Source organism: Clarias gariepinus, chromosome 26 (genome assembly GCF_024256425.1).
Source record: "Clarias gariepinus isolate MV-2021 ecotype Netherlands chromosome 26, CGAR_prim_01v2, whole genome shotgun sequence".
Classification (NCBI taxonomy): Eukaryota; Metazoa; Chordata; class Actinopteri; order Siluriformes; family Clariidae; genus Clarias; species Clarias gariepinus.
The window spans coordinates 6,040,704-6,059,760 of NC_071125.1; the positions used below are offsets into that span (position 1 = coordinate 6,040,704).

The following is a 19,057-nucleotide window of genomic DNA, read 5'->3' on the forward strand; positions in this document are numbered from 1 at the left end:
CTGAAGGTATGACGTTAGTACAGCATCATAAATGTCACTTTTTTTTTAAACCCTTTCCATAAGCTACAGGTGCATTTCGAAGAAACCTTATGTAAAGCTTTTGGAACGGACCTTCAAAAAGTAGAACTGTTTAATCAGTGTGCACTTGTCTACTTACGTTTTCTTACTAAATTCCCGCCTTTAATGACTAGAAGGCGGGGCTTCTGTGGCAAAAATAAATTCTTTAAAATAGCTCCCATTCCCAATTTAATATATATTTTATCTACACAGATTACATTAAAATCCTACTTTGTGTTAAATCTGCTGTGTTTTGAGTTATTACTCATTCACAAAAATCACAAACATTTAGCTTGTAACCCAACACCAATGTACCAAGTAACTTAGATAACAATATTTATTACTTCTCTTGTCCGAGGTAAACATTAAGTCTTTTGATCCACATCTGTATAATTTTACTTGGCACTTTGCATCATTGGCTGACTGGATAATTAGCGTTTGGCAAATGCCCTTATCCAGCACGATTTACACTTCGATCTCATAATCCATCCCTTGCTCAAGGGCCCAACAGGGGGAACTTGGTCATTATGGAGTTTTGAACCTCGGACCTTCTGAACCATAGTCCAACATCTTAACCACTGAGATACCTCTTCCCTTTTAAAAAGGAAAATCTTTTATTCTAAAAGTCCACAAATGATTTGGATTATTCTCAACCCAAAATTCGGGCTGACAACCTTGTAGTCTGTAAAGTGTACTCACTGCTGAGTTACACATCGATGTTAAACCTTGTGTAAACTGGTTACTTTGTGCACAGGATGATATACTCACGCTTCTGTCCACTTGCGTGTTTGTCATCTAGAATAAACACTCCAAGCCGAACGAAAACGTCGAATGACCCAGTGCAGCTGGAATGGGGAAGTGACACAATGCTTCTGTTTGTCTGACCAGCTTCAGCGCCACATTGCCAGTGAAAGTTTGTCCCCCCGGACCACACAACAAGTGTTCCGCGTTTTGTACCGGCTCCCGCAGGATAAATGTCTGCATGGCTTCTAATCTCGCATTGCATCTAAAGTGGCTCTCAGTAGAGCGAGATGTTTGATTACCATTGTTCTGGTTAGAATAGTATCTGAGTCTGAGGCGCCTGTCGTTGGCAAGACATGTGTTTTGCCCGCTGCAGGCTTTAAGACCCAATGGCTTTGCATTGTGCAAAAGGAATTTGTGTCTTACACGCGGCATTGTTATGGCTATTCAAAACGAATGCAACCTGTGGATTCAGGAATAAGGGACATGGTTATATAAAGAGACTTAAGGTTTAGTTTATTATACCATATGGTCAAAATGAAGTATACGGTGCAGTTTAAGTCATGTTAAGATTCATTCCTTTACTAATTTATCGTTTATTTATCGGTAATCGGTTTGTTTGCATTTGATCTTGGGAAGGCCGAAAGCATTAGTGTGTATGTGCTCAGTGCGTGGGTGAATTCCGTCCTCCTTTCCAAAATTCCCCAATCTCACCGTAATTCCACCCCATCCTTAAACAGGTGCTAAAGATAAGCCAATGCATGAATGAATTAATAGATGTCCTCATATGAGGACATGACATTTTCTCCCAACTACACTGTATATATATGCTTGTATGAGGACCATTAGGTATAATTTTGCCAAACGTCTCACTGTTTGGACAGTAGAGTCCAGGTTTCAAGAGAGTAAAGATAATATACAGTGCCGTGAAAAAGTATTCGCTCCCTTCCTGACTTTTTTCTTTTTGCATATTTGTCACTCTTAAATGATTCAGATTATAAAACAAATTGTAATATTACATAAAGATAATCTGAGTGAATAAAAAATAAAGTTTTTAAATGATTATTTCATTTATAAAGGGAAAAAAATACAAAAAACTGGTTGTGACACCCATGGTGGCACCAATTGCAATCAATCATTTGCAGAAACTGGCATTGAATTTTTTTAACACTGTGGAGGAGTTTCGGCCCACTCATCTATGTACAATTGTTTTGATTTAGCTACCTTGATACGTTTTCGAATATGGAAGTTTTAAGGTCAGTTACTTTCCACATAGGGCCAGGCAGGTTCAGACAACTTTTTTTACTTAATAAATGAAATCATCATTTAAAAAATGCATTTTGTTTTTGTCACAGTGTGACAAATATGCAAAAACAAACAAACAAACAAACAAACAAACAAACAAATCCCAAATTTTTTTAAAGATTTTATTTATTAAGGGAAAAAAACTGTCAGAACCTGCCTGGCCCTAAAACTGCATTTTGTATTTACTCTGGTGTAATATTAAAATTACTTTGATGAACGGAATCATTAAAGTGTGACATATGCAAAAAGGAAAAAACAGGAAGGGGGCAAATACTTTTTCAAGGCATTGTATGTAAGCTACTGGCATTTGCCTGGACCATAGCTAACCATAACTGGATTGAAGTAGTTTAGTATTAATTCCCTGACTAGAGGGTTGTGAGCTTACTGTATATCCCAGGATTTTGTTGGGTAACTAAGCAAAACCCTTAATTGCCCCTTTTTGCCTGGATTGAATTTTGGATCATATGTAAGTGTATTTTTTTAAATAAAATTGTCTAATAAAATGAATTCAAATGCAATCAGCAAAAAAATAATAAATAAAATATAGTATGTATATACACACACACAAAATAAATAAATCTGTGTATGCTGTTTTCAAAAACCTATTCTGGTCTTGGTTTTAATAATCAACTTTCAACACATAAATTATAACATATTCATAACTATTAACGCCTAATCCATTATTTAAGAACGTTCGTCATTAGTGCATTCCAAAGAATCCCAAGGACACTGATATCAGTTAGGCCTAAAAATATGCAGGCTTTTACCATAACAATCGCACATATCTTGGGTGTTCTCCCTCATTATCTCTAACCCTTTACCCTTAAAAGGCTGAACACGCCACACCCATTGGCCATTAGGATGGCGCATTAAAAGGCTGAATATCTGTGCAACCTTAGTTATTTTTCACACTGTGGATTCATAAGTGGTAGTGATATTAAACATGCAATGATATCGCAGGGGAAAATTAATGATGATGCTGATAATTTTTTTTAAATAAAACAGCAGAAGCAACAATAAAAGCATTAAAAACAAACACAAAACCCCTTTTTAAGATTAAAACTGATATAGGCTCCTGGAACTCTGCTGCATATGTTCTGGACCTACTGGATCCTATTTAGTTCAATAAGCATATTGTTTTATCTGGAATAATTTACAATTAAGACTAAATGCAAACAGTTTCAAGCTGAACAGTTTTGGTTTAAGTGGTATTCCTCAAAGCATCCTGATACTAAGGGAAATATACATTTACCCTTTTCTTGGTCAGTCAAATGTAAAAAACAAAAGAAAGTCCTAAACTATTATTAATCTCACTTTTTTTTTTTTTTTTTACTTATGGGCCAACAAACCAGAAGTCGTTGAGTTCACATCCCATACTGCCACTCTTGGACTCTTTATTTAAGCCAGTAATGTTCAGGTGTTTTAACATTGCAGTCTTTGTGATGTCACCGAAAGCACACATGACGCTACAGTCTGGGCTTTAAAGACGTAATCCCCAGCCTCACTTCTTCATACCGTTTGATGTATTTTGTTGTCTCTATATTTTAAAAAGATCTCACCATCACCTGCCCCTGCAGCTGGGACCTCTTTACTGGAAATGCTATTTTTTCAGTCTATACTTAGAAAGCTCTGACTCTCATTTGCTGATGACATTTGGGAAACTTAAGACACGGATGTTGCTAGAGACTAAACAGCCAGCAATATTCTCCTCCTGCCACCCTGATATGCATGTTGGTGACTGATTAGGCAACACGTGTCTAGATACTGTCTTGGTCGCCTGGACAGACGCCAGCCGCTGGGCAGCGAAGTGCACCTTTTGATCTGAGCGTTCGGCTCCAGGCAGTCCCGGCATTGTGTCCCAACACAATGCAACCCAGACCTGCTGAACTCCATAAACAGATCCCTTTGTGGGTTTTTCCTCAAATGCAGGGTGGAGGACACCCATGGACAGGAAGTAGGACTTCAGTCCAGATACACAAGGCCGTGCCTCCGTCGGATGGGGCGGCTGACTGGGCATTCCTCAAACTAATCTCAAGGGACAAGTCTGCAATGAAAGCTGAAAACTCAGATTGTTTAAAACACATCTCTGTATTTCCCTACATATTTGATGTATTTAATCTGTTATTTAAAGGATCATTTTCTGGCATGAACTGGTGTATGAATGGCAGTAGGTTTAGTTTTTGCTATTTTATTTAGGCAATATGTTTGACAGTTATTGATGATTTTTTTTCTTAGCAGTTTTGCCCCAAAATCTATCAGAATACATGGACACTGTTGGTGAAAAGAAACCTTCAATACTTGCCAGAGATCATACAGTACAATACCAGTCAAAAGTTTGGACACGCTGTCTAATTCAAGTTTTGTTTGTTTTTTGTTTAGCGATTTATTTCCAACATTCTAGAACGATACTAGAGATTAGGTTTTTTTTTGTCAGTTGTTATTTTAATGCAGTACATGAAGGTTAGCTGTTTTGGAACGGTTCTTGAAAGGAAAGTATTGTTAAGTACATTTGCAAAACTCATCAAGCTCCATGATAAAACTGGCTCTCATGAAGACCATCCCAGGAATGCAAGACCAAAACTTGCTGCATTTAGAGTTACCGGCCTAGAGTTATTCTATATTTTGGACGCCTTCAGCATTGTTTTACAATGTAGAAAGAAATCAATATTAGGAAAGACCATGTTTTAAAGTGTTTTTTTCCTTTCTAAGTGTTTTTTTTTTTTTGCTAATAGTACATTTTCACAGAGCCATGTACCACTAAAATGGTGACATAATGCTACCATATTTTTTTTCTTCCTTTTTAGTGTTGCTGTTATTCAGTGCTGTATTATTTCCTAAGCTGTCATTGTTACAATGCTATTAATGTCTTATTGGCATCCCGGGAAAATATGTCTGTATCTAAAGAACAGTGCTGGACCACATCACACCAATACGTCATTGAATACTTTAAGATAACAGCACACCCGTTAGTGATTTATTCTTTAGTTATGTAAAGATTTTATTCATTTCTTTTTTGGTCTTTTCTATCTTGGACACATGTTTCTCAGGGTTCATGTGTCGTTAGGTCGGGCCGTGATTAATCTTTAGATTAAATCAAAAGAGCATATAATTTAAAGTGCATTAAATATATAAATTAGAATAAAAATTCAAATTTTTATTTTATTTGTCACATACGCAGTCATACACACTATGGTATGTAGTGAAATGCTGAAAAGCCATAAAAAGTATTATTTGTAACTTTAAAATCCCTGAATAAAGATAAATCTATCGTTTTTGTGGGAGGAAACCGGAGGACACCCACTAAGCACAGGGAGAACATGCAACCTCTACACACACACACATTCCTGAGGCGGGAAATGAATCCTTGACCCTGGAGGGGCAAGGCCAGAGTGCTACTAACCACTCCGCCCGCCACCATGCCACCTATGATCTGAAATGTTTGTGAATTTTTTGTGTGTCAAAAATACTTACAATTTTATTCTTTTTTGGGCAGGGGTGGTGGGGGGTTTGTCATGTTATACATTGTTGGTCTTTCAGCTGCTCCTGTCGAAGGGGACACCACAGCAGACCATCCGATTGGCAACTTTGGCACAGGTTTTATGCCGGATGCCATTCCTAATGCAACCCTCCCATTTAATCCGAGCTTGGAACCAGTACTGCGTCCAGCAGCAGGGGTTTGGGAATTGGGTGGGAATTCAACCCAGGCCTTCAGCATGAGATGATGAGAAACCTACCACTTATATAAATTGCCTTGATTAAATACATATGTCATTCAGCCATGACAATGAGACTTTTGAGCTAAAATATACCTCAAATACATTTTTATGTACTAAACAGAGAGAACGTGTGTTTGCAGTAGCACCTCCTGTGCCTAAGGTGGCGCTGTGACGACACGGATGCTCACATCCTCCTCCTCCTCCGGTGGATCAGCTGACTGTGATGCTCTCTGGAAACACCGCTGTTATGACATTATGATCCATTCGTAAGATTTAGCGCTTTAAATAAGAATCCAGTCTTAGACACCGATTAGTATTTTTAATCTTCTTTTAAACCTTTAAACCACGTGTGTCCTCGCTTAGCCCAGGTAAGCTGTTTTCTGATAATAAAGTCATTCAGTGTGTTTATTCTGCTGTGCAGAAAAAAAATAATGGCAGCTAACGTTAGCTTTTAGCCGTGTTAGCGTTATAACCTTTACAGGCAAGCTAGCGTAAGCTAAATATAAACAAGACGTGTATATGTATAACTATAAACATCCTGATTTGCCTAAAATCAGTGCACAAACTGCATTACATAATTACAGTAAGGAGTCACGACATGATCAGTTCAAGTATAGACTTAAAATTACTTAAATTTAGCAAGTTCAAGAGATTGCTGAAAAATCATTCTTTATATTTTTGCAAATGAATTATGTTTAGCATCACATTTTAAATACTGCTGTTAAATCATTAGTATTTAAATACACAGACGTATATATGTGTAGATATGTATATAGGCGACTTCTTCCGTCTTTCCCTCCTCTTCTTTTTCTTTTTCCTCTTCTTCTCTTCTACTTATTGTTTAACGGCAGGCAGAATCCAGAAGGTTCCTCCTTGTCAAATAAAATCTTCATGACGGTTAAGTCTCCTGAAGATGGCAGTTTAAACTAATACAATATTTTTTCAATTACTGTATTAAAGTAGAAACAAAATATTGCGGTATAGGTATAATTGTTTTATTAAACGCTTACAATTTCTGTTATAAACATATCTATATATCTAAAACAATCGTGCATGAATTCCATATATCTTTATGCACATTTTGGGAACGCCCCCACGTCGTCAAGGCATCGACTAGCCGAGTAACTAGTACACTGCTAGTTAACTAGCTGACAGAGAGGTGGATAATATCCTAAAATAAAATGTAGACATTTTTCTTTTACCTCAAGTGATTAAAAGAAACATGTACTGACGTTTCTTTCTTTCTTTTTTTTTTTTTAGTTTTGTGGTAGTTTTAAATTAAATTAATGTTACTAACTAAATAAATAAACAAATAAGCTAGCTTTGTTTCTCAGACTTGAGGTTTGGAGATATGTGTGCTTTAAATTCTCAGTAATTTTATAGAAAGAAAAACATTTGTAGAAATAATCACTTCACCTGAAGTGACCGAGGATCAGTTTAAGCTAACGTTAGTAATAAACTAATTATCTTAAACACGCTACCACTAAAGCCTTATAGTAAAGCAGTGTAAGAGCTGGAATTGTGAGCAGGAGGTTATGAGTTTTAATCCTTTGTGTGAAATCTGGAACTATGACAAATAATGATTTTAGAGACAAAGGCAACTCATTAAACAAATTTTACTGTAGTATGAATTACGTTGTAGTTTGGTATACTACAGTACATACCATAATATACCATAGTAGTACTGTTGTAGTTCAGACATCACCATGGTAGAGGTCACTGGAGGAGGGGAATTTGGAAAGGTTGAGAAACACTGTGAAAAAGTATTTTAGAAAATGGAGAGGGAGGACAAGGAAGAAAGTATTGGATAAAAAAAGATTTAAACTGAAAGAAAGATAATGGAGATTAAGACCAGAAGTTGGTGGTAATGCAATGTATTGGATGAACAAACATGATCATGGAACCGTATAGAATACCTGTATAGATAGAATTAGCAGTTTCTGCTTTTCCATCCCTCGTAAGTTTCTTCCTTTTTTAAAAACGAATTTGTATTTTTTTTTTTTTTCAATTTAATCTTTGCAACACACTTACTCACTCACTCACTCATCATCCATACCGCTTTATCTTGTATTTAGGGTAGCAGGGGGCCTGGAGGCAATCCCAGGAGACTAAGGGTACGAGTTTACACCAGCGGTCCCTGCTGTAGTTAAAGTTATGTTCCTAAGGACCCTGATTTCTGGCAGTCTACGGTCCGGGCACACGCCTTTACACACTCACACGCCCATTGTGGGCAATTTGTAAAAAAAACGATCAGCCTGTAACGAATGCATTTAGGCCGTGGAAGAAAACTGGAGTTGAACTGGAGTGATGAAGCAAGCCACTGGAGAGCGATAGTCTAAGATGTGCTTTTTCTTCCTTTTAGATATGTCAAGCCAGTCTCGTCTTTTTTTTAAATAGGAGATTGTGTATTTTTTTTGCATACAAAATCTCACAGATGGCTGGAATTGACTAGTATCGCTGTGATTGACCCACAGAGCACTGGCAGGAGCAGGATTCGAACTCATGGCCTCCCGATCGTAGTACACACAAAATTAAATCTTAGGTATAATGGCTTTCCTTGTTCTGAAAGAAATTTAAAAGGAAAATCTGTATCTTCTAAACTCGCTGTTAATGGGAGCTTAAGGGAACATACAGTATTGACCAATAGAGTGGTTTCTACATCCTCCTTTAGAGCATGTATGTATTGTAGAACCGTGTGTGTAATTAAAGCAAGTTTTTATTAAATTTTTTCCTGCAGTCATGATGGAGTTCTGGTTGATCTCGGCTCCTGGAGAGAAAACCTGCCAGCAGACGTGGGATAAGATGATGGTGGCCACCACTCGCACCAACAATCTGTCCACCAACAACAAGTTCAACATTCCGGATCTCAAGGTTTCTAAATTTTTCTTTTCTAAACGTCTGTGTACCATTTTTATTTCTTTTCTTTTTTTTTGGTTTGTTTTTTATGTTAATAAAGTTTATCACGAGCCAGTTACATTAACTGTATTTCAATTCATTAGACATTTTTACACCTTTGTCAGATGGAACTGTCAGCTAGTTTTCGTGCATTTCCCATCTGAGGAAATTCTGGACTTCTCTATTTAAGTTTTTAACTGCAGATTAGATTTCAGTTCCTCAATCATGAATCCCATGTGAGCGAATCAAACTCTCCACGCTTCTCTTAAAGAGTTTCAAGTTAAAGGAACTTTCTCAAGGACGACCCAGTGCCTTACACGCACAGAGATTTCGGCGAAGTTTACAGAAACATCCTTGTCTTTGCTAAACATAAAGTATTGGCACCTTTTTCTCAGTCTGACCGCGATGTTCCTGGAGCACCGACCTACAGAAGGCTTAACGTTTCGAAGCACTTATTGTTGTTGTAGCATGACGCTGACTTTGCACTTCTTTTCAGGATGTGCTCGTCTTCCCCACATAACAGCAGTTTTTATTGTGCCCGATGAGGCGAGAAGACAGGCGCCGCTCGAAGCTCCGACTGATCAAACACGGCCTGGCTGCGTTTTCTTTGCCCCATCAGGCTGCGTTCTGATCAAAGCCTGTGTCTCTGTGTCCCCCTGCAGGTCGGAACGCTGGATGTTTTAGTCGGACTTTCGGACGAGCTGGCCAAGTTGGACTCTTTTGTGGAGAGGTATGTTTTCTCTCTCTCTCTCTCTCTCTCTTCACTGTCCAGGAAAAAAAAACGCAGTGCAAACCATCACTCTGGTCACACTCTTTGATCTGAACAAACATTTCCAGTCTCGCCCGGGCGATTTCAGTTTTGTGTTCTGTGAAACCTTGTGTTTGCGATGATGGGATTACTTAGGACAGGGTCGGTGCTCAGGGTTCGAGTCGAAGCGCTTTTTATCTTTCCTGCTTATTTAGTGCGCTGAGGAATCTCACTCAGCAGTGCGATGCCTAAAATTAACCATTAGCAGGTTGCTGACAAACCGGTGACTCTTTCCCCAATCTTATTTAAAACTCATGACTTATACCTTTAGGATGGTTACAGAGTTTCTATTTATAAAGTGTCTGGAAGCTGAAGCCAATGGATGCAAACAAAATGGCACAAACAAAAAGACAAGGGACGTTCAAATCAAACCGGGATTTTGGATTGTACAAAATAACAGAACACAGTTATAAGAATAAAAACTCACATATTTCATTTATATAATCCCCTGCTACACTAATGCCCTCATCCCAGCGTTTCACTAGTGCTTGGGTACCATCAAGATAGAAAGTTTTTACAGTTCCCACAGACAGATTCGTCTCCTCCTCAAGTTGGCGCCAAATTATCCACATTTTTACGTGTACCTGTATGAGTATTGGGCTCCGAGCGACCTCGGCTGGGATCGTCATTCATGGATGAACAGACTTATTTGAAACATTCGCACCATTCTTGAGTCATGACTTTCATCACCGCGCTGTGCATGAAGTCTTCGGGAAATGTTAATCGGTTTTATACCTCCATTCACGATAACATGTCCCAGTTTGACTCGAACGCCCCTCATATGTATTTATAATTCTATATATTAATGCTCTCCCGAGCAATCAGAGCCACACAGTTAACCCCAATTAAGTCTTAAAAACGACAGATTTCTATTACGGCTTCTTCACTCGTCATCGTCTGCGCGTCGTAAAGCAGGTTTATAATTCTGCTCAGTGCTTAGAAAGATCGAATGACTGTTTATTGCTGCTTTAACAGTCGTGTTGAGTGGAAGTTAATTATAAAATTATAAAACATAAAAAAGTAGTAAATAAATGTTGTCAAAACTGTTTTTCATGGATTGAACTGCCAAAGATTTTCATTAGAAGTTAGAAAGGTTTCTAACGCTGGACTAATCCTTAAATTAAAAGGCAACCATGTGGATCTGTTTGTTCGTTCTTTCTGTCTTTTTTTTTTTCTTTGTACAGAAATCATGTGGCTCGTGACTCAGTGATTCTGAGCTTCAGTGAGAAAAGCATGGACCGATTTCATTGGAATCCTCCTAAACGCCAGATTTGTTCCTCTTGATCTGTTTGCTGCAGCAGTGAACCGATCGTGTCAATCATTTTTATGGTCCTAAAGCAGCAACACGCCCAAGCTGCTCAAACAATAAACAGTGCTTTAATTGCTTCAGATTTTTTCGCATTCATCCATCCAACAGTGATTTAAAAATATTTTCTTACAGTTCTAAGGGAAAAGGAGGAAGAATGCATTTTATGATCTAATACATGTTTTTTTATTTTTTTTTAATTTTAGCTTCTCTGGTTTTCACGGAATTCTCAGTTTGCCTTTGAAGCTCTCACGATAGTGTGTTTTCTGAGGACCATACAGGATGGTAACAGGGTGCGATGTGTGTGTGTGTGTGTGTGATGCGGTTTGCAGTGTGGTGAAGAAAGTGGCGCAGTACATGGCCGACGTGCTGGAGGACAGCCGCGATAAAGTCCAGGAGAACCTGCTGGCGAACGGAGGTGAGACAAGTCCCTTCATCTCCTTCATGAACCTTTTGAACCCTTGTTGAGTTTGTTTTTCTGATTCTTGCTGTTATTAGTCGATCTGATCACCTACATCACGAGGTTCCAGTGGGACATGGCGAAATACCCCATAAAGCAGTCTTTAAAGAACATATCAGAAATCATATCCAAGGCAAGTCTGTGTGTTGAGAATGTGTTATAAGGAACGAGAATGTTCATGATGCGTCTGAGCTTCTGTATACTGACGTGTGGCGGTAGAATACTGAATAATAAAGTGTTTTGTCTCCTCCTGCTGGTTACAGCAAGTAACGCAGATTGATAACGATTTAAAGGCTCGAGCTTCGGCCTACAACAACCTGAAGGGAAACCTGCAGAACCTGGAAAGGAAGAATGCGTGAGTGAAGAGCAACGACACGACCCAACTTAATTTACTTAATGCATTTAAATATGAGATCAGAAGTATACTGTTTATGTGCATTAGAGCTGTGTGATAGAACAGATTATCCGATTCAACCATAGATAGATAGATTGTAACACTACAGCAGGTTCACGTATGAGCAACAAGGTGAAGAAGAATACTAAGTCCAGGTTAAAATCTCGTTGAGAAAAGATGAAAGTTATTAAAGTAAAACAAGTAAAATAGATTATAATTCTAGAAATAATTATTTGTTTTTACCGAATTTTCCTGTCTATTAAGCTATGTATTTTAAAATTAATGTATAACTAATGTCCCTCGTCCTCAGTGGGAGCCTGCTGACCCGCAGCCTGGCGGATATCGTTAAGAAAGAGGACTTCGTGCTCGACTCTGAGTATCTCATCACTCTGCTGGTGGTGGTGCCAAAGTAAGTGAGGCGTGTTTGAGTAATTAGTTTTTTTTTACTGTCTCAGAAAGTAAAATCCCACTCTGTAAAGACTAAAAGTTAACAAGGCCGTGTCTTCAGGACGAACTATGCAGACTGGCAGAAGACCTACGAGACTCTTGCGGAAATGGTGGTGCCGCGGTCCACAAAGTAAGTCCAGCTTCACTCTAAATGACAGGCAGGAGAAATTCATGAAATAATCAACAAAGGTAATCGGTGTGTGTGTAAAAATGCCTTATGGTTTGGTTCATCCTGTCAATAAAGCAAACATAGTGGGTTTTTTTTTCCCCCCCATAATGAGATGAGGCTCATTTGGTACAAGGTGAGCATGGAAGTGACAAGAATAGACTTTTTAAAGAGACATTTATATGTTCTAAATATTCTTTTGGGGTGCCAATAATTTTGGCCTAATAGGAGTAGGCGGGGGGGGTTTTATCAGGTTTGATGTTTCCTTTTTAGTTGTTTGGAAATTGTCATGTCCAGAATTTATCCTACACAGTCATTTCCCCCTCTAGTGAAGGGTGCCAATAATTTTGAAGTTCAGTAAAACATAGGGCAGGTTATGGTGGACAGACTGAGCTTTGTTTCTCTACAGTTTGCTGTTTGAGGATCACGACAGCGGGCTGTTCAGCGTCACGCTGTTCCGCAAAGCCGCAGACGACTTCAGGCACAAAGCCAGAGAGAACAAGTATATTTATATTTACTTTTCCGCTCTGCTCTGATAAGGTGTGCCAGCTATCATTGATTCTTCTTCGTAACCTCTCGTTAAGACGCCTTTTACTGTCCGCAGGTTCGTAGTCCGAGATTTCCAGTACAACGAGGAGGAGATGAAGGCGGATAAGGAGGAGATGACGAGACTCTCTACTGATAAGAAGAAGCAGTTTGTATGGGACTCAGCACTTCCTTACAAGTGCTTTCTTATAAGTCATAGCAGTAATCAATAATATCCTAGAATAAGGAAATGTGTTCACTAGCGTATGAGAAAATATGGTTGTTATTGAACAAGCGAAGTTTGCTCCCTGAACAAAAAGTCCGCAAGTTGTTTGCAAAATCGTCAAAAGGTTTCCACGCAAGATGTTAAATCACTTTGTGTTGGAAATGTGTGTGGTGGAATAAGTAACGTGTGGTATAGTTACAGAAATGTGGTTGGTGTGTATTGCATCACCATGAGAGCGAGGGCACCTTTAACGAAATATTTACTCTTTTTTTTGTCTTTTTAAGACATTTATATGAGGCTTTAACAAGCCATTTAGATTTCCCCCTTTTGTGACCTCATGTAAGTAGAGCCCCTGTGTATATGGTATGAAAAGATGCACTGAGGGCACTGGATTTTAGCCAGAGCGTTAACATACACACTATTTAAAGAAATATAAGCAAAATAAGGTACTTTTAAAACAGAAAAATTAAAACTTTTGGAAAAAAAATAGAGTAGCATTTAATACCACCACCACCAACAAAAAAAACAGCCTAGTGCTTCTGAGTGACACAACAGAAACTTGGTATCATCCGGAAGGGGCGGATAGCGCTTTTGTCTGCGTGTGTTATGCTGATCCATATTGATGAGTGAGCAGCAGTGTGAAAAGATGTGGTCGGCAGTTTCATGTGTATCTGAGGACGGTAGTCTACACCCTCGGTGGTGGGAAGCTGTTGCTTTTTGGGGAAATGCCCTAACAAGACAGGGGGAAGTTGGACACAAATAAATTAGGGGGAAAAAAAATCAATGCTCCAATAGCTCAGTTGTTAAATCAGCTTGTTTAGAGATTTTAAGCTTTTGAATTTTTAACTGGATATTATTTAAAATAGTACCAATAAATAAAAAATATACCTTTACCAAAAATGTAATGTCCCTGAATGTCTTTCATTCATTAAATATGGTTTTATTGGTGGATTGGTCAAGCCTTCTTCCAAGCTACTAGTTAATCTAAAACACAGGTGGTTACTGTGATCATGTTGTGTGTGTGTGTGTGTGTGTGTGTGTGTGTGGTTATAACACTGTATCTTTGTCTGCAGGGTCCTCTGGTACGATGGCTGAAAGTAAACTTCAGTGAAGCCTTCATCGCCTGGATCCACATCAAGGCTCTGAGGGTGTTTGTGGAGTCAGTGTTGAGGTACGATCATAGATCAAGAAGCTTCTCGTAACTGTAATAGTTCACACAGGTTAAGATACCATAAGAGTTATGAGATTCCTGACCCCTGTCTGACACACTGTTCCCTAAGGAACGAATGATGGAAGGTATTTGGATGATCATGATGATGATGATGATGATATGCTTGTAATTGATGTATGTTTTCACAGGTACGGCTTACCTGTTAACTTCCAAGCCATGCTTCTGCAGCCCAATAAGAAGAACATGAAGAAGCTGAGGGAAGTGCTTTATGAGCTCTATAAGCATCTGGACAGCAGTGCTGCTGCCATTATCGACGTAAGTTTCTTCTATAAACAATCCTTTTCTCTCTGAATGTGTATTTTATAATAGATGTCCTAGAATATGGATAGTCTTAATGCATGTAGCAAGCAAGAATGGAAATTTGAGTCACTTAAGGCTGGTAATGTGAATGCAGTGTTGTTGTTTTTTTTTTTCCTTTGGCTGCCCCCGTTAGGGGTCGCCACTGCAGAGCATTTGCCTCCATCTAACTCTGACTGCCACGTCTTCCTTTGTCACTCCAACCTCCTGCATGTCCTCCCTCATCACATCCACAAACCTCCTCTTTGTTCTTCCCTTTCTCCTCCTGCCCAGCAGCTCCATCTCTAACATTCACCTCCCAATATATACCTCTCATCCCACATGTCCAAACCACCTTAATCTGGCCTCCCAGAGAATTTTGCATTGTTGTCCAACCTGTATTGGTAATAATAAATTATAATAACTTTTGATTACTGTTTTTCCTTCTCTTCATCTACTTTGTTTGCTCTAGCAATCTGCTATGGACATTCCCGGGTTGAATCTGAGCCAGCAGGAGTATTACCCCTACGTCTACTACAAAATCGACTGCAACCTGCTCGACTTCAAATAATCCTCTTAACGAATCCAGCACTGCACGCCGTCACATCCCACAGCCCTGTGGTTCAGTCTTAGTGAAGAAGTGTGAGATGTTTCATTGAGTTGTATATTTATTCCCCCCCCATCATGTTCATTCCTGTTCTGACAAGCACTGCTGCTCACTCCGGAGTGTGTGACTGCCGTCCTCATCATGTTTACAGGATTTTTTTTTTTTTAAAAAACAACAAGATTGTCTTTATTTATAAGTGAATGGATCAGATCTGTATCTATATATATAAGAAAAGAAATTCTGTGTTTTAATATGATCGTTATTCCATGGTAGGTTAGTGCTTTTGTGTTCGGTCCAATTCAGAGTCACTAATAGATATTTTGTTGTGTGAGGACACTGGTGTCTTTACCTTCTCTGTATCAGTAGTTTTACGTCGAGGAACGGAACTGTGTTACAAATGATACAGTAACGGACAATGTATTGTGTACATTTGGTGTTGACGAAATATAATATATATGTGAAAAACGGTATGTTTTAGTCCCGGTGCATTTGTTTTTAAAATCATTAGCATCCTGACCAAGACTCACTGCAGGAACATTGAATTTTCATGTTAAAATACTCAATGGACTGCAATACACACAGTCTCCATATCTTATTTCAGTTTTAATGAACAAGTGTTTCTGTAACAGCATGGTGCCCGCATCAGTACATTAGTGATGGGAAGTTTTAATCATGTTAGTGACTCGTTTTTTTTTTATCTTGTTCATCCAAATCTTTTTTTTTGAGTCATTTTTTTAAAGTTCATTTCGTTCTTTTGATCAGAAATAATGTTACATTTTCAATAAACAGACCCCCAACATGTTTACATATTGGATAAACATGAGTAGCTCACCTCTCATATCTTCTGGTCTAAATCGTTCGTTCTTTTAAATCTATTGCACGGCATAACGTCTATGGGAGTCACGTGACAAAAGAATGAACGATTCAGACCAAAAACCAATTTCTGTTTCCTGTACATAACCTGCGGAGGTTTTTGCGATGCGCCCAGTAAAAAAAAAATAATGAATCATTCATAAATGACCCAACACAAGAGTACATGCTGCTAAATGTATATTAATATCCTGGTTCAATGACTTTTCAAGTCTATTGAACAGATTAAACACGTGCAGGCATTTAAAAAGGAAAATCATTAAAAATGTGCAGTTTTCTGTTCAGAGAGGTTAACCATTTATGGAAGGAGTCTCCAGTCTCATTGCTTTGTAATAGTAAGAGGTGTAAAAGTAGAAATTTTAGACAGAAATTGACCTTATTTTTTTATATATATCATTTGATTAGCATGGCATTCGTATGCTGTTTGGGGGTGTTCAATTCAAACCGGTACTTGTGATGAAATTTCTTGTAAAGGAAGTTGCAAAACCGATCATAATTTTCAGAAGACAGTTATCAAGGCATTATATAGAGAAATAAAGGGAATTTTTACTCTCGTAACTGTTCTGTTATTCTGGATAATCAAAAGTCCTGGTTTGACTTGAACAGCCGTACTAGCTGCTAAAAGGTCAGGAATAACTGTAAATGCCCTGTTGTGTGGATGTTCCACAATTTATTTAAAATTTTATAAGTACAGCCATTATAAGGTAGGTTTCCTACTTTTAATGATACCAACAGCAGCGGTTTGAAGGTATTGCATTTGTTTTATTCCACTCGTCCAGATTTTGGGAAGCAAGAATGATCACAGTCACAGATCCAATGCACAAGCACAAATGCACATGCAATTTCCAGTTGTTGTTTGTACGAAGGTACAGATTCAGCTAAAGTCTTTTTTTTTCTTTCGAAAACCTCAGGCATGAAGAAAAGTCCATTATAGTCCTTCATGGTTGCATGTACTGTACTTAAACACATAACATAGGGCCTTGAAATTCATATAGTTCTGTCTTATATCCCTGTTGACGAGGGTCTTACTCACAGGTCCATCTTGTGCCTCTCAATCTTGCAATATCAACTCGTTACTTACTTGTGAGCCAGTTCTTGAAATATATATATATATATATATATATATTGTGCTTGGCATCAGTTGCTGTAGCGGTGCATTTTTTTTTCCGGGGGGAATCTGTGAACCATCATCCATTAGCTTTATGGAATTATAAGGCAAAAAAAAAGCAGCTTAGTAGATTAATATGCAAGAAACATTTCTATGGAAAAAGAAATGCATAAATGAAATGTCAGAAAAATTCTTTCTCAAATAAACAACCAGACATCATGACAGCACAGGGTGAAAAAAAACCAAGTGCATACAACTTCATTAAAATAAAACAATACAGGAAAAACTTATTTCATACAAGTGCACTTCTAACGACATAAAATATTGGCATACATTTTGTACATGCCTAAATTGTAATGTAGTAGTATTATAATGCAAACAAGACAAACAGAAATAAATTATGTAAATGTAAATTACATTTGTAATTCTTTCAAATAATAATGCAATAACACATCAACACATTAAAACTGTTAGTTTCGATAATAAAGATGTTCTTGTTCTTGAGGTATAACAAGTGTCTCATTGTTTTTATACTCACTTTCTCTATACTGCTTATCCTGTACAGGGTCATGGGAGGCATTGAGCCTATCCCAGTGGACTCAGGTGCAACTCTAGATGGGGTGCAAGCCTATTGCAGGAACCATAAAAGGGGATTTGAAAATGACACTTACTCTACTATGAATGTTTTTGGACTTAGGAAGGAAACCCAACAAGTACATAGAAAAACATGCAAACTCAACACACACGGAATCAAATTCTCGATTACCCTGGAGGTGCGAGGCCACAGTGCAAACCACTACAACACCATTTTTATAATCATTCTGAGAAATCACATTTTATCTGAATGCCATGTTTGGATTTTTATTTAAAATAGATTAATATGATTAAACAAATTACCTTACATGATACTTAAATAAAAATGTGTTGTGCTTATTAAGGGACCCCTCACCTAGTCTAGAGACCCACTGTTGCTCGAACCTGAGACTCCAGTTTTCGTGTCTTTTGTTTGAGACAATTTGTGCAGATATTAGATAATCATTAAATAAAGAGGTGCTGTATAGTGTCATAGTGGTTAGGACTATCGCCCTGCACCTCCAGGGTCTGGTTCGATTCCCGCCTCGAGTCTGTGTGCAAGAAGTTTGCATGTTCTCCCCATGCTTAGTGGGTTTCCTCTGGGTACTCCGGTTTCCTCCAACAGTCCAGAGACATGCAGATTAGGTTAACTGGCGTTTCCAAATTGCCCGTAGTGTGTGAATGAGCGTGTAAGTGTGTGTTTGTACGTGTGGGCCCTGCAATGGATTGGCTCCCCGTCCAGGATTAAAGCAGTATAGATGATGATTGAGTAAATAAAATGGGAAATATGTATATTGAAGTGGCATATTTTTGAGAATCAACAATTATTACAAGATCACAAAAGAAAAAAGCAATCAATTATTTTATACAAAAGAAAAAGCAATCAATTATTTTAATTAATACTAATATTGACAATGGTAACATGGAAAAATATAAACAATATGATGTACTACATAGAGTATGCTGAAATGTAAAGGGGTGTAGACATTACCCATCATGCACCACTGAAAAGAAAAAAGGAAAGGCTGATGGATAGTGGAGAAAACCGACATGGCTACCATGACACGTCACATCAAATTATGGACATTGGTGTGAAAAAAAAAAAAAATCTCATCACTATTTAACTAAGATTAGATTAATAAAGAGGATTTGGACTGGTACTGGCAACAAGGTCTCATTACAACATCTCACATCAGCTGGCGAAACAACATCAGGTCACTCGATTTATATAAAAATAAATACAGCTCGATCGACGGTCTGTACACCTGCAGTAAATAAACATATTTACAAGACAAAATGGAGACTGTTTCAGTCCAGCCTGTTGTACATTACACACATCATGAGAT

At 38.1% G+C, this 19,057-nt stretch overlaps 1 protein-coding gene across 1 annotated transcript; it reads left to right on the plus strand.

Moving 5' to 3' along the window:
* Nucleotides 1–6,040: 6,040 nt before the first annotated feature.
* On the plus strand, nucleotides 6,041–15,630 carry atp6v1c1a (ATPase H+ transporting V1 subunit C1a). Its single transcript, XM_053488303.1, has 13 exons — nucleotides 6,041–6,187; nucleotides 8,557–8,690; nucleotides 9,377–9,444; nucleotides 11,161–11,246; nucleotides 11,327–11,421; nucleotides 11,552–11,643; nucleotides 11,993–12,091; nucleotides 12,191–12,259; nucleotides 12,705–12,797; nucleotides 12,900–12,993; nucleotides 14,120–14,217; nucleotides 14,406–14,532; nucleotides 15,026–15,630. The coding sequence occupies exons 2-13, from the start codon at nucleotides 8,559–8,561 to the stop codon at nucleotides 15,122–15,124; spliced, it is 1,152 nt and encodes a 383-aa protein (XP_053344278.1). The 5' UTR covers nucleotides 6,041–6,187; nucleotides 8,557–8,558; the 3' UTR covers nucleotides 15,125–15,630.
* The last annotated feature ends 3,427 nt before the right edge of the window (nucleotides 15,631–19,057 follow it).